This window comes from Cinclus cinclus, chromosome 5, assembly GCF_963662255.1.
Source record: "Cinclus cinclus chromosome 5, bCinCin1.1, whole genome shotgun sequence".
NCBI lineage: Eukaryota > Metazoa > Chordata > Aves > Passeriformes > Cinclidae > Cinclus > Cinclus cinclus.
The window spans coordinates 54,294,967-54,321,434 of NC_085050.1; the positions used below are offsets into that span (position 1 = coordinate 54,294,967).

A 26,468-nucleotide genomic window follows, 5' to 3' on the forward strand; every position below is an offset into this window, starting at 1 on the left:
ACATGTTGAAGAAGTTAGGTAAAAGAATATACAACCTGTGAAGGCATTATTTTGTTTAGATACAAAAGCTGAAGCCAAGAACACCAGTGTATGAACAGAGGCAGGAGAAAATTACATACCTACTCAAAAATTTTGCTGTGAGTGCAATAGATCATACATTATTACTAACAAGTTAAACAAGAACATACATTCAATACAACATGTGTAGGAATTTAAACTAGAGTACTGTATAAGTAAAATTTGTTTCTACATTGAAATTGTACATTCATCTAGATCAGTGGATTCTGCCGATCTGAAGCACTCCAAAGGTCATGTTCACATCCTCCTTATAGAAGTATGACACAAATAAAATCCTAACATTTTCAGAAATGTATACACTACACACTTCCATGTGTACACAGGTTTTTAGGAGTTGGAGAACAGACATAAGCTTTTATGGAGTTTGAAAAATGCATTTACAAAAATGAAAGGCACAAATGATACTGTTGTAAGGGTAGTGAAGAAACAAACAGTCCTCTGCTTTTCTTTTCCCTCTATTTATATAAGTACCTTGGTAACGTACAAGCTACAACAACATGGGTTTATGAGAGCTGTTATTCCTGACAAGAGGAGGTATCTTTCTTTTCTAAGTACATTAAAAAAAGCTCACATTTCCATAGCCCTTTGTTTGCAACCACAGGCAAAAGAAACCTGGAATGTTTACTTGGTGCCCTGGCTTTAATGCAGCCTTGCTAAACCTTGTAAATCAGAAAGTGAAATTAAGACCAGAGTGGAAACTCAGAGGCAAACATCCAAGCAATGACTGAGACATCAGACAGTGCACGATGATGCTGCTGCTGCAAAGATGCAGCTCTCCAACACCAGGGTCAGTGCATACATACATTCCATACAGACACTGGCAATGTAGCTTTGCAAAAATGCTAGCTTGTAGGGCTGTTAATCTTTGTGCTATTCATCCTCTCTTGTTTTTCATATCTTCCAGGGGAAAGATGAAAAATTGTTTCTCTTCATCTCCATTAATGTAATGCTGATCAGCTTCTGTCCTACAGAAAAGTTACAAGTACTTTTCAGGCAAAACATTGCATTCCCTGTTGAAAGAGAAGTGCCACACTAATTCACAGAGAAGACAGATTTAAGAAACACTGAATCCACAGAAAATCCAACATAAATGCCAACATTGTGCTATTTACAGAATTTAGCCATGCACTACACAGTTTAATCAAAGCATTACCATGAACTTTAGCAATCCCCTCCTCTATTCACATGTAGGTTAAGACAACACATCTGGAAGAGAAATCCTGTTTAACACCAATGCTGTTGTACTATAATCAGACTTGGTATTAACCTGCTCATACAGGCTCAATACCTGCTTTTGCTTATTCCTTCTGTGTATAAGGAAGTATATATCTTTTTCTGTTTAAGTGGTTAGTTTACTAAAATTTCTCATATCAGGTCATTTCAAGACTGACGTATTTTTGGATCCTTTTCAGAATCTGATGTAGCAGAAAGCACAACAGTTGATAAGGGTTGCTTTTTAAAGTTCTATTTTTCTTTTTAAAAACAAGACTGTATTTCATGCATAATTAATGAATTTGCAATATATTGAAAAAATAACTTGCTTATTCTTGAAACATTCAACATTCCTGAGTGGAAAGAATTCATGAAAAGAGGCACTTGATCTTGAACAAGTCACTCTGCTACTGTAGCTCACTTTAGATTATAAATGCCTGCTAAACTGAACACATAGGAAGAGATAAAAATGAAAAAGGTGGCAGAACAACTTTGAAGGCATGAACAAAAGTGGTGTTGATTAATAGCACTTTCCTCCTCTGTCATCACACATGTTTTTTCAATTTTCAGATCCCATTTCATGAGAAGACAGGAATACATACCAAACCTAAATATGTTTGAATACTGATTTGGCCATAAATCAAATTACAGCACAACTTCTAGCGTACTGCTAATTTCTGTATGGGTTATCTACTGAATCCCAAAGGCCATTCAGACACATCAGCTGTCTCATTTGCACCGTGTACTTAAAAAAAACCCTTTCTGCTTGCTTTAAAAAAAAAAAAAACCACAAAGGCAGGAACATCACAATTGCTCCCTTTTCTTTGGTCTCATTACAGCTTTCATTACTGCTGTTTTTATGAATGATGCTTTTCTGAACACTGTCTAACTTCAAAGTTACTACTGGCCAGGAAGAAATTTTGTCTACATAAACCTTCTCCACAAAGCTGTTAGATCAGTCATTTCTGAGTTATTTAAAGCACTAAAAAGTGAGAGAAGGAGACAGTCCATCATGTTGTAACAAAAACTCTCTTTTAATCAAAATATAATAAAAACCACACAAATGAATACTGTGTCAAGCAAGAGCTGTGATCTGAGCAAAACCAAGCTGGGCATTTAGTGCTGAGGAAGCTCCCTACCCATGCTTCCAATCTGTGCCCACAGCATTCTCACAAGGATTATCTTTCTCTTTGTGGGTCATCACATTAAGACCTTGTTGGTCTTGCACGGTCTCATTCCCCTCTACTCCTGTTCTGAAGTGGACTCAAGCTTCTTTCAGTTCAGATTTTTCCTCCTAAAGAAAAGGAGTCAGTCTGCTTCCTTTGCCTTCAGAACCATACTCTTACTAAAGAAAATACACCAGCAAAGTACTGTAGTATCCATATCTATCTCAAATACCTTATTTGATAAACTGGTTTCTTTGTAAACCTTCTACAGTTCTCTAGATTTATTACTCTGTTTTTTCACCATAGATCATTCTCCCTTCCTCACTACTGCTTGATTTGCCTAGCCTTTTATCTTCATTTCCTTCTGAACACCAGCAGAAGGATAGCTTTTATTGAGCACTTGTGTCTTTCCACAGGCCACAAACATACCTACAACACTTCGGTACTTTCACCAAAGGTTCATTACCACTGCAATCCACACACCATTTTTTTTTTGGTGATGACACATTCATTTAGTTGGTTTGCTTTTGAATTAAAAAACTAGTAATTCCAAACTTCACTAGTAATTCCCAACTTAAATCTATATGAATTCTCAGTACTTTTCCCAACAATATTCCTCCTCTTGTAGCTGGAGAATTTCAAATATTAGGCCTGTTTTCTTGTTTAGATAGAACACTGACATTTCCCATATATTTCTTTTACTTCAACAGCAAGTTTTAACACTCCAGTGGACAAGGTGGTTTCACTGCAGAGAGGAAGGGGATCCTCTGAGTTCATGTATTCTACTCCCCTCTTTCCTCTTCTCTATTCCCTTGGAAATCTTTCAGATTGAAACACAACCACTTGATTTAAAAATATCAGGCCCAGAAAACTGATGCAGATGTGGTTTTTTTCTTGTAATGAAAAGATTTTACCAGGGCACATGAGGAATGCCAAAGAAGGTATAAATTTTTACACCCAATCTAAGTGAAAACCTTTCAACTCCTGGCAATCAGTCTGAGCTCTCCTGTAGTTTGTGTTTTATACCCCGCTTTTTGTATTATACACATATGATCAGCAAGGATCATATTTTTTTTCACTCCTTTGTTCACAAGGAGTACTGGGGAGATAGATGCCCCATTATCCAAGATGTGTTGATGTGAATGTAGATTTTTAATTGCAAATGGTGACTGACTAGTAATGGGAAAGGAAATCAGCCTCCTAATGACGAAATCTCACCCCATATTTTCCTGTTGCCACCTCTGTCACTTGAAATGAGACAAAGCATGGCAACTTTTGTGGATGGTCTGAAGACTCAAAACTAAAACAAATAAATACAATCAATAAATAAAAGAAATAATTTATAAGAATTATACACTCCAGCAGGAGCTATTCTGACCTGAGTACCAGAGAGGTTTGGGCTCTCTGCAAGTCATGAGAAGATGTCTGTGGCCAAATTTTGGAGTTCTGTAGGCTTCACTTCACCCTCACTCTTTTTAATTAAAAACATTCTAAAGCACTGTTGATTTACATTGATGTATTGTCATTGCTGCTTTTTTCTTTTCTTAAAACCAAAAACACTCTGTACCTGACTATTAACTTTCTACTTTATTAGGTTTAAGTTTAGCAAACCCACAGTGTTTGCTTTCACTAACTCTTTGGTATGGCTAGTTTAATATTTAACAATCTTTTAGGCAGGGTAAAGAACTGCCTTTTTTTCTTTTCTTCTTCTTCTTTTTTTAAAAATCCCAGTGTGACTTTGCCCTTGTTAGTCTAACAATAGGTTGTTCCATCGCTGAGCACATGGATAACTGCAAACACTGCTGAAAGGTTTGGAAGACAAAGGGAGAAAGGCGGATACGCAGCGGTGCCAAAGTCACTTTGACAGAGGTTCTCTGGTGCGTAGCAACAATACAACAGCCTGAACTGTTTAACGCTCACTTAAACATAACATCAGCCTTCATGTAGTATCTATAAATAACAATGCTACTTGAAGCAGTGGGAGTGCCAGAACTTCATTTTAAAGTCTTCTAACTCAGTGATTTATACACTGCAATCAAACTACTGTATTATAAAAGGAAAATATAAAGCTTCATATGTCCCATTTTCTGATTTTTCTTACTATAGCTGTAGCATAAGAAACCTTCCTCTTCCTTCCCTCAAAACCTAACAGATGGCCAGATGAAGCAACGCGTCTGGAAAGCTCTGCTGTCAGTTCACCGCACTGGCTGAATGTTATAGCCCATCCACTCCCAGGCCCACACAAAATCACACAAGTTCACTGCAGAATGCTACAGGACAGTACAGGGCAAGAAAAAAACAAAACCACAAAAAAACTTCCCCCAACAAATGCAAAGTTCAACCCCTGTACCCTGTAGTTGTTTCTTTTCTTTCTTATGAAGTCTTGGAAACACAGTCAGAGCTGAACTCCTTTTGCTGATTAAAGGCAGAACAGGATGGATTAAACCATTATCATGTCTTTAAATGCCAGGTGAAAGCTGGTATGCACCCGTGGAAAATCAAAACAGGTGCCACCTCGGCCCCATTTCTACAGCCCCTGCAACTAGAGGGAATAGTTCCTGCATTAGTGACCAGCGTTTCAACAGGAAAGGCTCTGGGTAAATTAGCTGTAAAGCGTCTTAATTAAAATAAGTATGGTGGTTTTGGCTCACTCAGCCTGTCTCCTTCTGATTTGTTACATCATATACCATCACAAATTTGGCACAACTGGCATTGCTTTTATCAAAAAAGCAACTCAAGAAGAAAACAAATTCCTGTACTACACTGCTGTATTTCTCTGCAGTGCAGCATAGAAACCCATTTAGAAGCTTTCTGCAGATAAGATTTTGACTCCCTTGCTTTTAGTTCCTATTCTGAACTTGACAGCTTGGCTATGCCTGCAGAGAGCATGACTGTCCAGTCTCATGTAAATTATCTGTCAGCTTCACGAAGCTGATGTTTAACACTGAATTCCAATAAGAATGCATTTACCAGAGGAACACTGGCTTTTCATTTACTGAAAAAATATTAGGCATAATTCTTGGATGTCCTACACCTGTGCATCTGAACAGGACACATCACTGCTTTGAGCTGGTGCTAGCTAATGGAGAGGAACTGATCTGGTGAGTCAGTCTGTGACAAGATGTTATTTTTTAACAAATCAAAGACAATGAACATCGAATTTTGGAAGTCAGTGAGTGTCCCCACTTGATGTCTGTGAAATAACCACAGGGCCAAAAAAATCTCTGTATCTCTGTTTAAAGGAGCACTGAAAGAAATATGCATCTGTCCAACTAATACAAACAATTCATTTAAGTGCACAACTTGGTGCAATAGCATGTGAGTTTGGCAAAACCAAAATATGGGAAAATTGTCTAAAGTCATGTTTGTAACAGAAAAGCTGAGTTTCTATTCAGCAGATCTCGTACTGAGGTACACCAGGTCATTCTGTCTCTAAAAAGCAGGTGGTACATTTCTGCATCATTACTATGACCTGTCCCTTCTTAAAGATAAACATGCAAGTTTTAGAAACACACTCATCTTTTCACCAGTTCTACAGGAGTTACAATTTCATACTGCCATCAAGTTAAGGTTAACATTCATAAATTACTCTGGTTTCACAATGGGTTTTGCTTGGCTAAGTGACTTTGCATTAACTAACTTGTAAGAACAAACTCTTGTGGTTCGCTTTCACATGATGATATAATAATTTAGATTAGATGAAAAATTAATTACAGTTCATAGACCAGGATCAGAAAGGTTTTGTGTTTTGACCTGTCAATCATAATACTTCTATGAAAAGGCTATCTGCTTTCATGAATGGTGACTACATCATGGAGCAGCAACCTTTAACAACCTTTCTCAGTGAAAAATAGTGGAACTGTTTACATTTTGGGACATGTTTGTTACAGAGACCTTACCAACAATGTAAGAATTTGTCTTAATGACTAGCAGTGTTAACTTAGTTTTCCCCCCATATTTAGATCATGGCCCTCAATGGGCAAGTAGCTCCTTGAACTCCTGTAGTTAGTCCTGCCCTTAAATTCCTGTTCAACAAAGGAAACAAATCAGTATGAGAGGGTCCTAAAAACAAAATTGCAGAACTTTATGAACATGCTGATGGTGACAATGGTTTGGTTGCTTTTTCCATACAGAAGTATTCCCAAATATCAACTTGATTTACCCAGCCTGTATAGCCTGTAAAATAAACAGAATTTATATAGGGGCTGGAGAAATTACAAATGAAACACATCAAAACAAAAGTGACAAGGACTAAGAGTGCTGCAGTCCATCCATTTACGGTACTTAATCCCTTAAGGATTTACTGGCAGTGCAAGCATTTCATGATAGCACAATGTATCTCGGCGCCTTCCTCCCTCTCCACAGCTCCATTCTGTTTGCCCTGATGGCCAAACTCCACAGTTAGATATTGTCTGCATTTTTATCCCATTTTCTCTACATAAATAAGTAACAGAATAAGTAGTGAGGAAGGAAACAAAAGACTCAAACTGGCAGAACACATGTCAAGTCACGCCCAGGAACAGGCCTGCATTTTCTTTTGCTTTTAAAATTTTACTATTATTGTTAATGGGATATAAAAAAGAAAATGCAGCAAGAATGCTATGGATAACTCCAGAGGAGATAATGCAAGGTGACCAAGTACACGAAAACAACTTCAAGGAAATAGCAGAATTTTTAAAACAAAGTTGTCTGGGGAGTACTTTTTATGTGATTGCAGCCAGTTTCTAAGTGTGTTCCCTCTGCTGAAGGGATAATGTGCTTAACACATGTGCTTGCTCAGAATTAGGCAACTGACAGTTGTGCATATTGCAAAATATGCTGACATTCCCTAGCAGCTCTACTGGAAGGGGATTATATACTACAGTGATACCAGGCTGAGAGAGACCCTGGGAATAAGGAGACTGCCACATCTGAGTAAAGGGTCACTTAAAACAGCAGCTTTGAACACTCCTACCACAAACCTTCCCCATCCCATTCTTCTAACTCAGCTGCAAAGCTAGGAGGAACAAAGGGCATCCACTGCAATGAAACGCTCCTTTCCAAGAAGCAAACCAGCCTTTCTGGCCACCAGCTGTAACAGCTCCCCACAAGCCCCTTGCCATCCCACGGGACCCCAGCAAGCAAGCGGGATGCTGCCTGCCCAGCTCCTGTACTGGAAGGCAGGGTATGGGACTGGCACTGCTGTGCCTGGTACACAGCCCCCACGGCCCCCATGCACCAGCAGCTCACCCCCCAGCAGCAGTGTTTGAAAACTGTCAGGAAAGAGAAGGCAATTTCACGTGAGAAATGTAACATTGGAAGTCCTGACCGCTTCTGAGCATCACAGATCCTGCTACACTCTCCAGGAAAACAGTTTGTCTCCTGGACTGACTCCAGTTGGTGTAGCTGTGCTTACTGAGCAATTATACCTTCTGAAATTGTCCCTCCAGTTTCAATTTGCCACAGTGCTCTTCACTTCTTTTCAAGTTGCTGTGGAATGTTATGTCATGCTGACAAGTAGCTGTCGTTTGTCACCCACGAGGTGGCTGCACGGTGGTGGCAAGTGAAAGCCATTCCTGTCCATGTACCCTTGTCCTCACCCAGGACTAGAAAATGCTTTGGGATTCCTTGGGGGTGAGCAATGCTACCTAAGTGTAGAGTCATAGTTATCAAATACCAGAAAACCTCACTGCAATGTAGCCAGGATGCTCTGGGTTATTTCATTCCTTGAATTTAATATAATCTTGTAAAAATCTTCTGCCTCTGGTAGGTGAGTAGAGCTTCACAGCTCCACAAAAATGAAGTAAGTACTATTATAAATTCCAGTCTGTACACATAACACACAATAACAGTGTGTTTTTACTTGTTTCAACAACTGAAAAAAGCCTGAAGATTGTTGATCTTCCTACGCATGCCTCAAAAAAAAAAACATGAGGCAGCCACCCCTCATTTCCCCTAGCAAACCACTGAGGAATCCTGTGATATTAGGATTTCATTCCAAAGAGGACTAGCATCTCTGCTACCAGCATAGAGGGCAACACTAGCATAGTGGCATACATGGGTACTCCATGAATGGCCTCCACAGCCAATGAGGATAACTCAGGCACAAAGGTGTTATCCTTGTGAGATCCACTCAGACCATGATTGACTTCTGTAGAGAGAAACCCAGTCCATGAAGCATCTCCAGGTTCACTATCTCAGCTATTCAACTTTGGAGCATCTTGTTGCCAGGTCATGATATAGCTCATATGCCACTTACAACAAAATCCCTCTCACACCCTCAGGCATCTCTGCACAAACTCAAAAAAAAAATAAAAAACAAAACAATAATCAACCAATCACCTCAAACCCCTACACTGAAGCTCAAAAAAAGCCATGATACTCTCATTTAAAAAAAAAAAAAAGTGTTCTCTGGGTCACCTATACAAGAAAGAGAGATTCCAGCTAATAATTGAAAAGATGCTGTCTACCCAAATTATATGCCTCTGTAGTCAGACAACTCAATAAAATCACAGGTAATCTTCATGCCACACCATCAGCATCTTACAGCTTCCCCAGGCACAAAAAACATCCAACAACATGCCTGTTTTGCTTTGGAAACAACTTGATGTTATAAACAATATTCATTAGAAGAGTGAGTGGTATCAGAACTACAAAACTGTGCACCCAATACGTTCTGCTATTAACAGCATACTGCTATACATTTACATAAGATTGTATCTTCTTTCTAATTATTTCCTAAGGTAGACTTCAGCTATGAAATCAAAGGGTTTTCTTTTTTTCTAAAACTGCCAGGCCTATGGCCTGTGAAGCCAAATTTTTGGCCTGTGGAACACTGGTAATTTTACTTTACGGAAAACTTTATGCTCGCAGACCGCAAACAAAACAGCAGAACCGAAGTCCATACATTCTCTGAAACACTTATAATCTTTCTTTTTCTTCAACATGCGACTAATTTTATCAAAACATTCAATATTGAAATGGTTTTACCTGTCTGACTGCAGTTCCACCTACAGGGGACAAGCACAGACTGGCTTCCCATGGCAATAGGTGAATCTTTGCAATCCTAAGATGCAAATGTCAACTGAAGGGCCTCTGGCACCTGGGACATTCTACCTCCTCCCACCCTGTTAATTCCTGGACAGTTGTCATTTACACCGCTGCATTATCTTCCCTGTACTTTCCAGTTTCAGGGAACTCTGAGTCTTCAACACCTCCTTCTCCTACAGCTTTTATTTCTGGCTCCCCCAGTATTTCTGGGGAGAGATAACAGCTTTGCTTCTTTGGAACTTAAGCAGTGAATCTCAGAACCCTACGTCAAGAAAACACAAAGGTGTCATCCTCATGACCATTTCTTTCCACCAGCTTCTCTATCAGTACGAACTTTTAAGCTTTCTTTAAGCTGTTCTGGAACATAACAATCAAAAATTCTCTGCTTGGCTTTCCCTCTCACCTGCCTACTCAATATCTCTGATGCAAAACATAAGAGATTTTCACATTATGCAAGAGCATAGGCATAGATTTTCAGAGTACTACAGAATCTTATGCAGTTTAATTAACCTCTTTAAATCTTTCTCCTTCATGAACATCTTAAAAAAAAAGGGCAATTTCAAACATTTGACTCCTATTAACACTAGAGCACATTAGTAAGATTTGGCAGTGAAACACCCACCAACATACTTAAAATGAGTTCGGTATTACAGAAAACCCAAACTGATGGGTGATTTCTATGCAAGTGAAATAAATCATCACTTGTTGAGACAAAGTTGTATCAAATGTGAAGCACAACCAGTCACTTAGAAAAAATGCAGGATTGTGACATTTCCACAAAAGTTTGCCTTAAGCACACATACTACCAAAGATGTAACTTTAAAAAGTGTTGGGGCTTCTAGTGTTACTGCTCATTTTGAGGGCTTTTTCCCTTCTAATGCTAACTGACTCAGAGGAGTAAAACAAAGCTAGAATTAAATTGATCTAAATTTTAAGACGTCTTTACCTTCTCCTCATTAGTACTCACTATTTGCCGGGAAATACAGCAATGAAAGTGCATCGCCATCTTGAGGCTGCCTACAGAACTGCACAGCCCAACCAAAACATCAACTTGCTACCAACCACAGCAGCCGTCCAAGCAGAAGTGCCAAAGCCATTATAAAACACGCAGCATTAACACAGTTTTTTTCCCTTTATTTTTATGCCAGGGCTTCTATAGTTCCATTTTGGGACTGGATATACCTCTAAAGAGGGAAAAGCCTTACATAGAACAAAACAAACAAACAAATAGAGCTATTTAGAGTAAGAGAATCAAGACTATTCATCTCATATTAGCAAGAAAAATCTCAAGTTAAAGCTTAATTAATAATACAGAAATTTAGTAATTTCTGAAATTACTAAACAAGTTTAATTCAGCACCAAAGACTAAAAAATTACCCCAAATAACTACTGCATATAATACAATGAAAACCTAAGTACACAGTTAAACATATAATCATATCTGTATTATAACATAGGAGTTACCATAAAGGAAACAGGGTGCTTTCCAGATATAAGACATTCTGGTGTGGGTTCAAACGGTTAGAAACCACCAAAATTCATTCAAAGGTAGTAGCTATGTGAATTGTCCTTGCAAGAACTCTTACACAAATCTCTGTAACACAAACCTACGTAATAATCTGGCACCCTGCTCAAATAAAACCTACAGATGTCAAATACATAAACACTCCAATGCTTCAGCCTTTTTAATATGGTTTTTTTTTATTAATTAGTACTTCTAAAAAGATCACCTGGAAACACACGTATATGGATAATATCAACATACGTCGATATTCCTACCCGAAATAGCATGAAATACGCTTGAATCTGCAGTCACGTGAGAAGCATCAAGATGAAACTGTGGGGTGTATACACATACAATTAATTGGTATAAATACTTTTAATAGAGGTGTGAGGCAACCGATCTTCCTTGTTTATGGAGCCAACTACATCTATGAGGCTACTTACAAAGGGCTACTGGTTTACTAAAATGGCTAAACTGGTTTTTCTTCTCCTCTTTTCCAAGCAAACTGGCTTGTACTCAAAACCCACAAACAGTCATTTGAAGCCTGTTGTTTTTATACCCAAGGTGAAATTTGTTTTCCTGAGCCCTCCAAAGATCTCCAGGCGAACAAGAAAAAGCCTCTCTGGAAGTTACCTGCTTGGCTTGGAGGCTGCCAGCCCTTGGCAGAACCCAGGGGTGCTGTCGCCTTGAGGATTGTGGCAGGCGTGGTGTTGGCAGGAGCAGGTCTCACATCCACACTGTCCTGGCTCCTCACTGGGGCAGGCTGGGCAGTTTCCAGGGAATCGCTGTTCAGAAATGAGGGAAGAGTAAATAAATGCCACTTGTTAGAACTGGAGGACTTGTGAAATGGAGATGTGGAGTCACACTCCCTCACCCCGGTGCAACAATGCAGCACCCACTGGTCTATCATCACCAACAATGCTGTGGTAGTTACACACTGAAGCTGCTTTCTAAGAACTAGACATATGAGTAAGGTCTGCCAAAAGTCAATATAGTCAACTAAACCTCTTAACAATTTTCATTTTAAAAGAGTTCTAAGTTTCTTTAGTCATTAAGCTACATGCAGAATATTTTATATTGCCTCTTTAGAGCACTTTACAGCTGCTTTTATATTTTAAGCATTGGCAGAACTCTTAACTCTTTAAAAACACACATGATGAAAACTGAACTTAATCACAACTCACATTGAGTGCAGGTAGTCACTAATTACTCTACTCACAAGAAAATTTTTTTGTTTCTCACTTGCCTTTGGGAAGCTGAAAATAAATATTTTTATTGAAAATATTCAAAGTAGAGGAGTAACTACTAATGAAGGTCATTTGCAAAACAAAAGTACACCAAAACCAGGAAATTAACAACATTGTGAAATACACCCCAATACATACATGAAATGCCATTCCAAAAACATATTTTTCACAATTTGGAAACCCATCAATAACACACTAGAAGCCTTGTATTCTTTCCTCTATTGAGGAAAAACAAATTTACAGCACATGTGCACCATGTGTATTTTCACCAGGGTCATTCCCAGAATTACAGATTGTGCCAAGCTTGTAAAGTAGAAATCCATGAGCTATTTTTACTTTACAAGAGTTGCACATGCACAGCATTGCCTTGCCCATACGACATGCAACAACTTGAACATACCATAAGGCCAAAACAAAGGCTCATAACCTTGATTTTTATTTTTTTTTTTGTCTCTAGATTTACAGGGTAAATAATTCATGTATTCAGACTCGTCTTCTGGGTAAGGGATAAAAACGTTACTCAGAGTTTGGAGAATAAATCTGAATGTTTGGTTTAATGAGTAACAGCTATGGCAAGTGCAGGCCCGTGGTAACAGCTGTGCTGAACTGGCACTGGTGGATTTGCTGTACACAGTGTGCACAATCCCAGAGAAGCACAAAGTGAGACCTTGCATTCCATCCTCTTCGAATGTTGAAAAGATATTTAAAGCCACTTGTATAGCTCAAATGGAGGCATTGAGGGTACATGTTGGATTCCTTTGAGACTCATGTTCCAAGTCTTTATTACAGGCAGATTTGGAGGCAGTGGAGATAGGGCATAAAAGTGCTAATGCAGACTGAAAAAAAGGGATAGGTTGGTACCCTCTGATGTGAAGTAGCAGCAATGGTTGAAAATGACAAGGTAGTTTAGGATTGGCTTCCACAATGAAAAAAGGGCATGTCTGCAACTTCATTGTTACAGAAACATCTTTCTGTACTGTTGAATGTATTTGCTGTGTAACCCATCAAACCCATTCCAGGCCAGAGCCCCACTGCAACTTTAAGAATTCCTTGTTAACACTGCTGGTGCTAAAAAAAGAAAGTTTCCTCCTTCTCCATCCAAGAGGCCCATTACTACTTGTCAAATAACTTTTCAAGTCTAACACCTCTTTACTGCCTTTGTCTGGAACATATAAGTCATAAATAACACAAATCATCAGTCAGAAATAAGAAAATCCTGCTGACTCAGCAGAGGCTACTCAACAAGCAAAAATGGATTTCAAACAAGCAGAACAGGAACCCTTCAGGGAGAAGATAGCAAAGAAGCAGACTCTGATGGAAGCCCACAAGGCTCATTGCAATGCTGATTGAAAGCCCCACCACTGCTGTTTTTGTGGCTGAATTCTAAAGGCTTGTGAATGATGTGGCATGCCAGCTCCTGAAGCAATAGGATGTTGGAGACACTCAGGCTTTCATTTAGAAATGAAAGGTGAAATCCTAATGATCCCAAACTAAAAGACAATTATAAACCCAGATATAAGCTACCTCTGATTTTTTTTATCACCTCTGGAAGTTTATGTGCCAGGAAGTTTATGTGCCAGCTTCAAATAAGAAGCTTCTCAAGGGAAAAGCCTGAAGCCATCACTCTGACAGAGAGGATGTTGCTGGCCACAGGGCAAAACTTCTGATAGGTCGTGGACACTTGCGTGTCTGATTCCTTAAAACAAAAATTTTATAAATTCAAGCTTCCACCACAGACTGTTAATTTAACAGGCAGGCTGCTACTGCAGCTTGGCAAGTCTCTACTGTGCAATATTGCCTACCTATGGCAGGCTGCATGAAATAATGTGCCACTTTTCTGGAATTACAGTCTCCAGTCAGTTGGCTGTGAGTGCACATGCAGTGCTCTCTGCACAACGCTGGAGCCATCTTTGTCTCACTTTCAAAGATGCACCACATCCTCAGCAATGTCTCCCTCATAAAAGCTTCAAACTTTTCAATGCTGAACTTCAAATTCATGCTGCAAAGTCAATTCCTCAATACTTTACTTAATGTTTTTGTACACCGAGAAACACTCAAACTCCAAAGTTATCTAACTTTACAAATACAGTGATGGATCTTTCCAGAAGCACACTTTTCTTCTACAAGTGACTGTACAATGCCCACAATTACCCCAATATTTTGTAACTCACTAGGATATTGCACAATGATGACACAAGTTTCACCATCTATAAAATACAGGATTAGAAGAGACGAAAAATATACTGAAATTTAAGAAACTAATACATTATGGAAGAGAGCTCCCACCTACTTTTCAGAGTCATCACTAGGAAGCTGAGGCAGGAATGATAAACCTTATGTATTTACTAAGTTCTGTGTGAGTACTTTCTCAGACTCCCCAGCTGACACTCATAGGTCAGCTGCAGGTCAAGAATATTTCAATGTCAGAACACTTGTAATAGTATTAATGATACACCTACCTTCTGCCTCTAGCATTAACTTTTTAACTCTATTCCATAGCTGTAAAACTACTCCTCCTCCACCTAACGAATACTTACAGCAAAAATCAAAGTTTTCCATGATGAAAACTAATGTAACCAAGAGGCTCATCCCTGCAAGCCAACATTTCCTGCAAGCTGTGAATGGTCTGCTGTCAGCATTTGGGAAAGGGGTTTTAACACTGCAAGAAGGATGGAACGGTGAAACATTAGTCTGTCAGACTCAGTCTTGTGTCCTGAAAACCCATGAGAAGTTTGATTAATAAGCTATGGGAAGATTAATCAAAATAATTCTGGAAATATGTTTCAAGCTAAACAGATTGCAAAAACAGCCCAAGAAAAATGTCTGGCAAAGAAGCAGCCAAAGACACCTCTCTATTTTTTACATATGCTAGCTTATACTTAACAGACATGCCTGAAATTCCATGGAGAACAGCTCCTACCACACAATGAAGCCTTATTTTATCAAAGTGTGTGTATGGAAAACAAACAAATTTCTGGGGAGCCAGTTGGGAGGCTTGGGGAGACACACAGGGCTCCAGTGCCAGGATAGACTTTATTCAGAGCTCACAAAAGGCTCCTCAGATTTACCCTTGTCTCCTGGTCAACAAACGCACTGTGGAAACTGGGGAAAAGAATCCCTAGAAAAGGCAAGTAGTAATTCCTCCTCCTGTGAAGGAGGAAGCAGGTCCACTTCAGAGGCATTTTAAGAAATTTGCACAACAAAATCCCATAAATCCAACCCCACCCGAAAAAAAAAAAAGCCCACCAAAAAAAAAGCCCAAGAAAACAAACAAACCAACCAAGCAGATAAGAAAAACACATGGTTTGGAGCTATAGATGCCCAAACCTCCCTCCATCCTTCCACAGCAACTCCTATAAAACGCTGCCCAGAATTTCTTCACACAAACTTTGGGCAAGCTAATAATGGAGATGTTGTTATCAGCTAAAGGAGAACCTAAATAACTGAAAAGGAATTGAGCTTGCCGTCATGTAACTTCTAAAAGCACTAAAGTGATAACAAGGGCCAAGTCACTTGGATTTTCTTAAGCAGGTTCAAGGGGTTTGGCTGGACAAGATATTGGCTATCCATCTGTAAAAATTATCAGTTGAGCCCTGAGCTTAGTCTGGTATATCAATATTTTACTAATAGTTCTGTGGCTATAAATGATAGTTTAAAGAGCTTGTTAAACTAACTTGTTCTGTTGTCCAGAACAACTGTGGAAGTAAGGAACCTGTGCTGTGAAGAAATCTGCTTGCCAAAAGGACAGGTCATGTAGTATCTAACGGACAGTTTGTAAAAGCTTTCTCCAGATAGCCAGGAATTCTGTGACTTGCATCTCGGGTCTCCATTGTTTGTCATACAATTCATGTGCCATATTTTGTCCAGTATCAAAATACACAATAGCTGAAAAAATACAGATTGGAAACCAGGAAAAGGTAGGTATGAGAATCGTGACAAAACTCCATCAACAAGGGAAATACAGATGACTTTTTGCCAGGGTTTTCTGGTGTAAAAATAGAGAAACAGAAGACAAGAAGCACTGAATGCTGACCTTGTTCCCACCCCTCCTACAAGCCCATCGTGTCAATCAGTGTTTACCTTTTGTCTTAACCTAATAGTGCTTGTCTTGCTCCTAACAGTATCTCACAAGAAAGAAGAAAAGCAACATAAAGTAATACAAAGAAAGAGTAGAAAAAATCATCAGGGTGGAGGTATTTCTGTATCAAATTACAGGGAGGGAGTATGTAATCCCTCTGTAAGCAGTGCTCTATACACAGAAATAACTCAAAGCACCTTTCAGAGTAAGTATTCTCTCAGAGTTAACACCAGTGCTCATTTGCAAGGTCAGACTGCTGTTCTTAAAGGAACTGAATGTAGCACAGTACCAGGAAGATAAACCAAAAGCCATGCCAAAAACGAAAGGGTTGTCAACACCCATTCTTGCTAGCATTTCCCAAAATTTCACAGTGTTTCTACCCTGAGATTTAATTTTAAGGCAAAGCTCCAGTTCTCGGTCATGCAAGATATTAAATACATTTCCTCTGCTGCATATGTGTCATTTGTTAAAAAAAAAAAAACGCAAGCTCCATAAACTCAAGGCTATCCCTGCTGCCATTAGGATGAAACACTTAGCATAGTGCAAGATTGCATAGCTGCTATACACCCCCAAAAAAAGCCCATTTCAGAGGAGTCTGGTTGGGAAGAAAATGTGTGGATATTTGCTACCACTTCAGGCCAGTTACCAAGTCAGAAAAAGGTCAAGTACTTTGACAACTAGCCAGTACAGAGCCATTTAAGACAGCCAGCTTTTTGGAGCAGAGACAGTGAAGTGAAAGGGATAAAAGCGAAATATTTCTGGAGGAACCTTATTGCAGAACAGAATCAACACCCTGCTTTTGTTAAAGTTACAACCTTCCTGATTTTGTCACCAAATACAATGCAAAGAAGCCTAAGCTACCTTGGTAAAATAGATTCATTACCTTTTCATGAAAATTATGAAACATAAAAAAGAGCCAGAAAACTCCAAAGCAGTTTATTTTCTTGGCTTTCTTGGTTAAGCTAGATGCTCTTTTTGCCTAGTTAGTCTACTGCATTCTGTTGTATACTTGTCTGTTTAGTAATGAGACATAAGATTTCAGCTCTCCTTTCTTATCAACTATTTTACTGTGAGATGAAGTGAGCTGCCATTTAAAACAACTTTTCAGCATTACATTCATTTACATATCACAGTATGTCACTAGATGGATTGTAACGCAAAGACATTTTAATACCTAGTTGCAAACTCAATGGGTACATTTCTTTCAAATCTCTTATATTTTTTCTGACTTAATTGATTAGTTTTGCTTGATCTTTGTTGAAATTCAGTAACAGTATGTAGTTACTGACACTACATTTATCTTCTATCTCCTTTTCCTACATGTTTTTCAAGCCATATAGCAAAGGCTGTGGCTCTTCATTTAATAGGACAAGACAGCACAAAGCTTCATTTCTTCAGCTCCATCTACTGGCAACCTCTCCTTCCTTACCAGTGCCAGCAGCTCAGGACTAATGACGAACCATACATTATGGAAACCAGGAATCATTACCCTCATTAGTTTTATGCTATCTTCAGGGCAACACTGGCTATTCCTGGAAAACTCCTTTTTAAAATGCAGTTTTATGCAGAACGTTATCAGACTAACTGTACTGATACATTACATGTCCCAAATTTTAGGTGATTTCCTGTTTAGGATGTCCCTAACAGCCTGAAAATCATACGCTTCCTTTATCACCTTATGCCACAGTCTTGTGGCAGCAACCTGAATAACCAGGATAACCTGGCTTAAGAGAAAATTATTTTTTCACAAGTTTGAAGGTTCCCTTTAAAACCCTCTAAAAATCACAGGTGTTTATTCCAAGCCATTCAACCTGAATCTTGATATATCCCATACTGATATGGTCTTTTGGGCAGGCTTATATGGTCTCCATATTCCCAGTGTACCTTCTGGCTCCCTGGCACATCTCTCTCCAGCTGTCAGTTGGAAGAGAAAAACAAATTAAGCTCCTCCAAAACTGGACTTCAACTGTGGAAGAATGAAAACAGCTTTCCAGTCCTTCCTGCCTTTTCCAACACACAGTCCCATGTACTTGTAAGGGGCAGCAACTGAATGGAGATACTTCGGGAATCCCAAAACCAAGTGCCTCTCCAAAAATAAACCTTCAACAGCAGGAGAGTTTCCACCCGTACAGTGAGCAAACATCGGATGAACAGAAAGCCAGTTACAGACTCAGGAAGCAGAAAGTTTCCATAAATGTATTAATCTACCTTCACTCGCCATAAACAATGCACATCAGTGAGTGAAATGAAAAAAGAAAAGGGAAATCAGAGAATTTGTTTTTACTCTATTAAAGAATCACCAAACTAATACCACACTAAAGAACAAAGTCTTGCTCATGGCATGACCTGGGCTTCACCAGTAATGCACAGAGAGGTATCAGACCTCAAGAGGTTTTCTCCTTCAATGCATACAAAGAAGGTTTTCTAGTAAGAACACTGAGTGTGTCAAATACAAAATCGGTATTTTAAGTTGCATTATATCACCACAATTCTTTTAATGTTCCTTTTTTATCTTTTTTAAAGTGGATATGCTACAAGCTAGACATTTTGATACAAAAAAAGGTAGTTTGTGTCTTACAAATTACTATTTCCCCTCCCTGAGGTTAGGGCTACTCTAGCCTTCTCTAGAGACTGAAGCCACCTTGGAAGCCATGAAACAGAAGGAAAAGAACTAATAGTTGTTACTCAACACAAGTTTCTACATCAAGTGAATCTCAGCCCTACTTATAATTGGGCCTTATCTCTAGAAGGTCTAACTCTTGTGAAAATATAAATAGGTACAAGCAAACTCATGGATTATTTCTTCCTTAGCACAATTTAATACATAGTGCCCTGTAAAATAACCAAGTAGACTCCTGCCCCTGCAGTCAAAGTCATAAAAGCAGCTTTCCGCTGAAGCAAGCGTTAACATTGCTGCGGTTGGGAAAGAAGAACAAACAGTCCTGTGCACTGAAGAGAATCAGGGCTGGAACAAAGGGCCTAGACAGCAAATAATTTTTAAAACAGTCATCTGCTAACCTGCATGCCAGTTATTTGATTTTATATATTCAAAGTGAGCTTTAAAAAAACCAGCTTAACGTGACGCTTAGTTGCTCAAGGAACTATGGCAAATAATTCACCCACACAGAAGTTTCAAGCCAGAATCTCTTGTTTCTTCTCCAGATGCCTCTGTGGAGTGACACTGCCTCCCTCAGGGGCTCACTACACAACATAAGCACCACCATGCATATTAGAGGAAGCCAGTGAGGAAAGGAAACCTCTGCTTTAGTATGGTGGACTTGCACAAACACCATCAGTAGGTCCAGGGTGCACATTAGTTGTGCAAAGAGATGAAACCAGCATCTCACGTTGAAGACCTCATGTCAAAGACCAGGACAGTCACAAGCATGCAGACAACAGAAACGTGTTTCGAAGGAGTAGCCAATTTCCTGTGAGTACTAAGTGCCAACCACACACCACACCTGGACAATACCTCTTGCTCTTTGGCAACTCCAGAGCACTTGTGGACTTCCTGGAGGGTGCGCTGACTGGCAGAGGAGGCTTAGTGACAGGCGTGATGAGCAGGGCATCCAGCAGTGAGCGGCAGGCACTAGGCTCGTACAGCCTAGCAAGTGTGCAAAAAGACCCCATAAACAAATGAGGTGACCACACAAAGTTCAGGATGGCTGGGATCACTGACAACCCAATATACCTTCTGAAAAGTCTATTTGGAGAAACTGAACTCAGGACAACTGATGCAGGAATTATGTCTAAACAGGCAGCCCACAAAGTGGAGGCTGCACAATTCAGGGGAGGCACAAGACAACCCACTAAGGTGCAAGAAGCATGTTTTTAATATATTGTTACCATTAATAAAGTAAAAGAAAAAGTAGTGAGAAAATTTTTTCATCCTTTTTAGTTTTCTGATTTTGGGTATGGTTTCTAATGCATATCATTTATTAGTACCCTAGGACATCTACGTAATATAGAAATACAAAAATATGGGTATTATTGCCTATTAAAATATATCACTGATATGAATGGATGATTAAAAAAACTTGTCAAAATGTTTGCTCTAAGCAAGTCTTTATAAAAAGCAATACAGTAAAGATTTAGATGGAACTCAGCAAACTATTGTTTTCAAGCACCAAAAAGTTACTCAAAGTTACAGATTATTCTGTGCTACTCCCATAAGAGAAATGTTATTTACAGTTAATTTACTAACTGAACTGTAAAACAGGTATCATGAGGAACAGAATGGTAGAATTACTCACCAAGGCTCAGAGCAGCTAAGCTATAAATAGGGCAAGGGAGTTTTGGACATATTCTAATGACTTGCCCACTATTGTGAAAGAGTCAATTGATTTCACAGCCTTGCCAGGGACCAATTATTCTTGTGTGAACTGGAACCTCTTTAAACCAACCTATAAAACATTCCTTTTGAAGTTGATGTCTACCTGGCCCGGACAGCAATAGCAGCAGACACTGCAGCAGCAGCCATGCTCTTAATTTTTGATCTCTGCTCAAAAGGAGAAAGAACTGGAGAAGAAGAAGGTCCAAGGATCGGCAGATTTCCCGACGGATCTTCCAGCATTACTTTTGCAGCACAGAAGCTTTGAGTCAATGCAGGAGAAAACAGAAAGTAGGAAAGATTGACAGAGATACAGTACAACACCAGACCACATTAACCACTGGAAAATTATGGAAGATTCCAGCTCACAGAGACATCAGGCAATGTGTGAGTGACTCGAATACTAATACAGAGAACAGCAATTTTGATTCCACCCACAAATAAAACTTTCTCCTCATCAAGTGAGCATTTAGCATCTGTCAGCCTTCAAATTCCTCATCATAGACACTGCCTTGCATGCCTGGGTCATTCCCACTGAACCAGGGCCTAGAACTCTCCACATGGATCCATTTAAGACCCCATGTCATGGACAGAATTAGCAATTAGGTCTGAAGAGCATCTACCTTGTCCTCTTTTTCATAATAAATAGTAAACACAGGAAACTGGAATATTTGTTGATATAACTCCTGCAGGTCCACTTTTAGCAGCCCTTAGAAAATTCAGCATGTAAACCCCTTTTCATTTTCTCTACTTATTTTACAGGTGGAAATGAATTTGAACAGGAAAAAAAAAAAAGTGAAAAAAACAGACAGGCTCTAAAATAACTCCTACAATTTCTAACCTCTAACCTTGGGTTCTTATTTTAAAATTTCAAGCAATTATCCACAGAATTGCTGTGTATTTGTTAAAATAACTACAAAGATGGACAAAACATTCCAAATACCTACACAACTACATACTACTTCCCAGACTTAAGTGTAAAAACACTGCCTGAATACCTTGTTTATACCTAGCAGTCTGCTGTAGATGTAGCTTAAAAGATTTACCTTGTATGACTTATAGATGATTTAGACTGAAAGCTTGAGATTTTATTGAAAGAATTTATTTCATAAGTAGGCAGAGATGCTTCATGCCTGCCCAAAAGCAGCAAGAGAAGATAAGTCATTAATCAAACATTTATTACACCTCTGGCAATACTAACTAAAGTTCAGTAGTTAATTTAATTTTTTTTTCCAAAGCCATCCTTACCAACAAACAAACAAACAAAGCAGGTATGATATCTTAAGATAGCCTGTACTGTTAATTACTGAGGGAAGCACTTTCTGTCCCTCTTGGTAAAGACTTGTATTCTCGATGTCCCATCACTACACAGTTAAAGCTTGTATTCTCCTCTGAAAACTTCGGGCTACTGGACAATTTAAAAACACACATTTTGTAGCAAGGGTGACTATACTCTCCTCATGTCACCAACTTCTGCCAACAAAACCCAACTGAATCTCCCACCCATGACTGCTTTTCCTCCTCCATCTAAAGGCTGCTTTAATTTTTAAATTATTTTTAGAACTTTTGCCTAAAAGCTACATGAATTTCTAATTACTATATAAATTGACAGAGTGCTATGGGGGTCAGGAAACCTTTAAGCTGCTCCATCTTGACAGCATCATCATCAAAAAAATAATCAGGTGAAACTGTATGGCTTTAAACTAAAAGAGGAGAGATTTAGATTAGGTATTAGGAAAGAATTCTTTACTATGAAGATGGTGAAGCACTGGAAAATGTTGCTCAGGGAAGCTTGGACACCCCAACCCTGGAAATGTTCATCTCCAGGTTGGATGGGGCCCTGAGCAATCTGGTCTAGTGGGAGGTGTCCCTGCCTATGGCAGAAGCATTTGAACTAAATGATCCTTAAGGTCCCTTCCAAACCAAACCACTCTGATTCAATGTGTGTAAAATTACAGTTTCTGACTGCATCCTTCTAACACAGCTGGCTCAGATGTACCTGGCAAGGACAGGAGGCAGCCCAAGGACTGATCCCACATGCAGGGCTGGAAAAGGCAGCCCCCCAGCTGGATCAGCAGGCATGGGGAACTCGGAGCTCTGTGTGGCCACAGCAAACATCTTGGGCACAGGAGGTGCTTCATCCGCTGGCAAAGAGTTCGCTGCATCTGGAGCAGGCATGGTTATCTTCCTAGATGATGTTAATTTCACAAATAATTATAATGACACAATATACGGAGGAGAAATTTCTCATTTGATTAAAAATACAAAGTAGCAATAGACAACTTTTTCCAGCTGGTATTCTTGCATATTTCCTAAGAAGAGTAAGTAAGTAGCAGATGAGGGCTTCTGTAGGAACCAAATACTCATGCCCTGGGAATCAGACCATGCTGAAAACAATTTTTTGAGGCATTTTTTCAGATGAAGCTTGAGCACTTGTTTAACCATTAAACCCAACTATTTGGATAACTACTTAAAAGACAACAAACTTGAACAAGAGCACAATCAATATATAAGAAACTACCTAGTGTCAGGAGAGGACACTTCAGACACTGAGGCGACTTGGCTGCTGGCATTTAAAACCTTAATGATTGAAGGGAAAATGAGGTGTACACTTGCTTAAGATTTCCAAAAGGTTCTCAAACAAAAGTTCAATATAGGAAAAGAAAGCAGGAGGACAATGCAGAGCAATATTTCTCCCCCATATTTTACTTCTTGCTTTTCATCACACCGAAACAACCATAAAAACTCTGACAGTTCTAGTAGGGTCAGCCTGAGACCGTCTCTTCTCCCAGACTACAATTTCTGCAGAGAATGTTCTTGGCTGTCCACTTATCAGAAAGTACACAACAAAAAATTAGGACCAATACCTATTATTACTTATTACTAAGTCTTTGTATTTATATCAGGAACAATTCCATTAAAAGAAAATATAAAAGCAGGTCTGCATGACTATAAAAAGCATGCATGTAAAATACAATCTAAGGACCTGCTGGCATTGCATCTGTTTTTTATCAGTTACACAGTTTCTCTGGAAGTGCCAGATTCTGTGGTTTACATGGTCTAATGCTACCAGGATTACTTTCTAAGATGGCTTTTAGCAACTTTCTGGAAAGGCCATTAAATTGCTCTTAAATATTTTACTGTTAAATTTACAGGAGGACATCACATATATGAAATAGAGTAATAATACACTATAACCTACAGTAGTTGGTTATACAGACATACAACTATTTAAGGCCTTCAATTAAGAATTAAAACTACAATAAAAAAGCATTACTGAGTCTACCTTATAAGCAGCTCACTTAAATCCAGAAATCAAATCCAGATCCTCCTTGCATTTCACAGCAAGCTTTCTCCTTCTTGGTGGTAAAGTAATGGGTGGTACAATTTATGGAGCTTCAGCCAAGAAAAGATGAAGCCCAGTCGGAAAATAAGGACCTATGCCAGTCCTTGACAACAAATGCAAGGCTTCAGTAGCAAGAGCAATCTACTCACCCTTGGATGGCCCAGTTTTGCTTTACTAAAAGCCTAATATGGCACTCATTAATTGCTCCATGCAGATTTCCAATAGGTGCCATTTTACTAAAAAGAGGGTTTGAAGATCAGATTTACTGTATTTCTCACTTAAAAGAGCATTATAAAAGCAGCAGCATCTGCTCAGTAACAAAATAAAAACATCAACTCTAGTTGCTACACTGATGACCTCTCAGTTTGGGGAAGAATCCAGACTACACAGCTGTATCAAATAATTTGTTCTCCTTCCCACACCCAATGCTAAACCTTCCCTCTACAGCTCTGCAGAAGCTGCTCCAATTTCTGCCCTTCTTGAGCAGAAAATTCTTACCATCTACTTTTGTATTTGTAAAAATACTTTGGCTCACATCCTGAACCACCATGAACATAGCTGCTTTTCAGATTTTACAGCATTTTTAAAGTTGATCTCTTGATATGTTAATTTTGCCAAATAACAAAATTTACAGCCATAGGTCTTGAGTGAGATCAGATTTAAACTTTCTTTGCCTGGACTCAGATGCAGAGCAAGAACTTAGAGAAGACTCCTTGATACTCAGAACACAGTAGCTGCAGTGATATCTGCAAGGTATCTATAGTTCAGCAGAATCATAAAATGATCTGGACTGGAAGGGACCTTAAAGGTCATCTACTTCCAACCATCCTGCTGCTGCTGTGAGCAGGGACAGCTTTCACCTCACTTTGCTCAGAGCTCCATCCATCCTAGCCTTGAACACATCCACAGATGGGGCAAGGTGTAATTATATGGGAGTTTCACTGGCAGACATGAAAATCAATTACTGAAGCAGTACTTTTTTCACTGACTTCTTCATCCCAGGTTTTCTGCTTAAAAAAAAAAGGCACCAGCAGTATTGTCATACAACTTGTGTGTATTTTTAAATTTTTGTTGATTTAAGAAAATTTGCTGCTGAAAACATCACAACCAAATCTTTACTGCATTGGCTCAAACCATATGTCACCATGAATGTAACCACCAGCCCATCAGCTTCCATTCCTTCCTGCCTAAGCTCATGTTAGCTCAATGTGGTGGTTTGTATAAATTTCCCGAAATCTCAAATTGGCGAGCCAAAAACCAGTACACTCATGAACATACCTGCTTCTCCCAGACATCAACAATGTCCTCGAAAGACAACAAAATAGACTTTTATTTTGAAGTCAGATCTCTCCTTGTCTCTCAGCTAGTTGAGGCAACTGCTTTAAATGTTTAAAACTGGTCAATTCCAAATCCTAGTATTAGTTTTCCAACTGCAGAAAGCCTACACAGGTGCAAGAAACAGTATATTCTTGTATGCTTTATTCAAGCATGAATGTCTGCCTAGGGCCAGGCACTGTTCATTTTAATTCTCATTTTTACAGGAATAGCTTTGCTTCATGTTATGACTTCGTGCTTGTGCATGCTACCTGGAACCCAAAAACTCCTGCACAATCTGAGATAAACCATCAGAAAATGTTATTGACCTTCAGTAACAGTAACAATCAATCACCTTCCAAATTACTGCTGCTGTCTTCAGTATAAAATTACTGTTGCTGTCTAGTACTCCTAGATGTCCTCCAAAGAACCAGCAATTTGCCAGGGTAAGTGCCAGTAAAACTACCCAGGGCCAGTGACAGGAAATTTTCCAGATAATCTCCCAGTTTTCTGTGATTGCATCACAGCATAACTCTGTGTTACAAATTAAATAACCCACATTTTAGAAAATTACTTTTATATTTCCAAATCCATACTCACTTTTGACTTGTTGAGACCAGTGAAAAGCTACTCCAAGAGACAGGGTGGACACCCACTGACAGTATGCACACACTCAATATTGTATCTTATTTTAACTAGTATCCATGACACTGTTCATGAATTTCCTTGTTTTTATCTAATTTTTCTCCTTCCCCCTCCTACCATTTCCAGGAAAATCGCGAGTCACAGCAGCTTAATGAAGTTTATTTTAAGTGAATGACAAACAACCTTCTTTCCTCCAAGACAGACAAACCCAGGCTAGAACAGGGTAGATTGTTAACTGAATCAAAACCCTTGTGATTGATTTACCTCGCAGGAGCTGGTGCAGCAATATGTTCAGAAAGTCTTGGAGAGGGGACACTGCCAGGGCAGGAATCTGCTACCAGCAAAAGAGCAGCTGCAGGTTCTGGTCTAGCATTATTTTCACTCCATTCACAGCAATAAAACGAAGTGAAGACACACAGAGAAAGAGATTTTTAATCTATATTAAAATAGTATGCAGAACAGGAAACACTGCGCATGGAAGTGTTAGTGAACTGAGAAGAAAAAAAGAACCCAAACCCC

General features: G+C 39.1%; 1 protein-coding gene across 1 annotated transcript in view; it reads right to left on the reverse strand.

Moving 5' to 3' along the window:
- Positions 1-26,468, reverse strand: part of PDLIM5 (PDZ and LIM domain 5) — a 119,896-nt gene that overhangs the window by 13,934 nt on the left and 79,494 nt on the right. Inside the window, exon 7 of the mRNA XM_062493004.1 lies at positions 11,623-11,774. Coding sequence (XP_062348988.1) covers positions 11,623-11,774 — 152 coding nt within the window. The remainder of the gene's footprint in view (positions 1-11,622; positions 11,775-26,468) is intronic.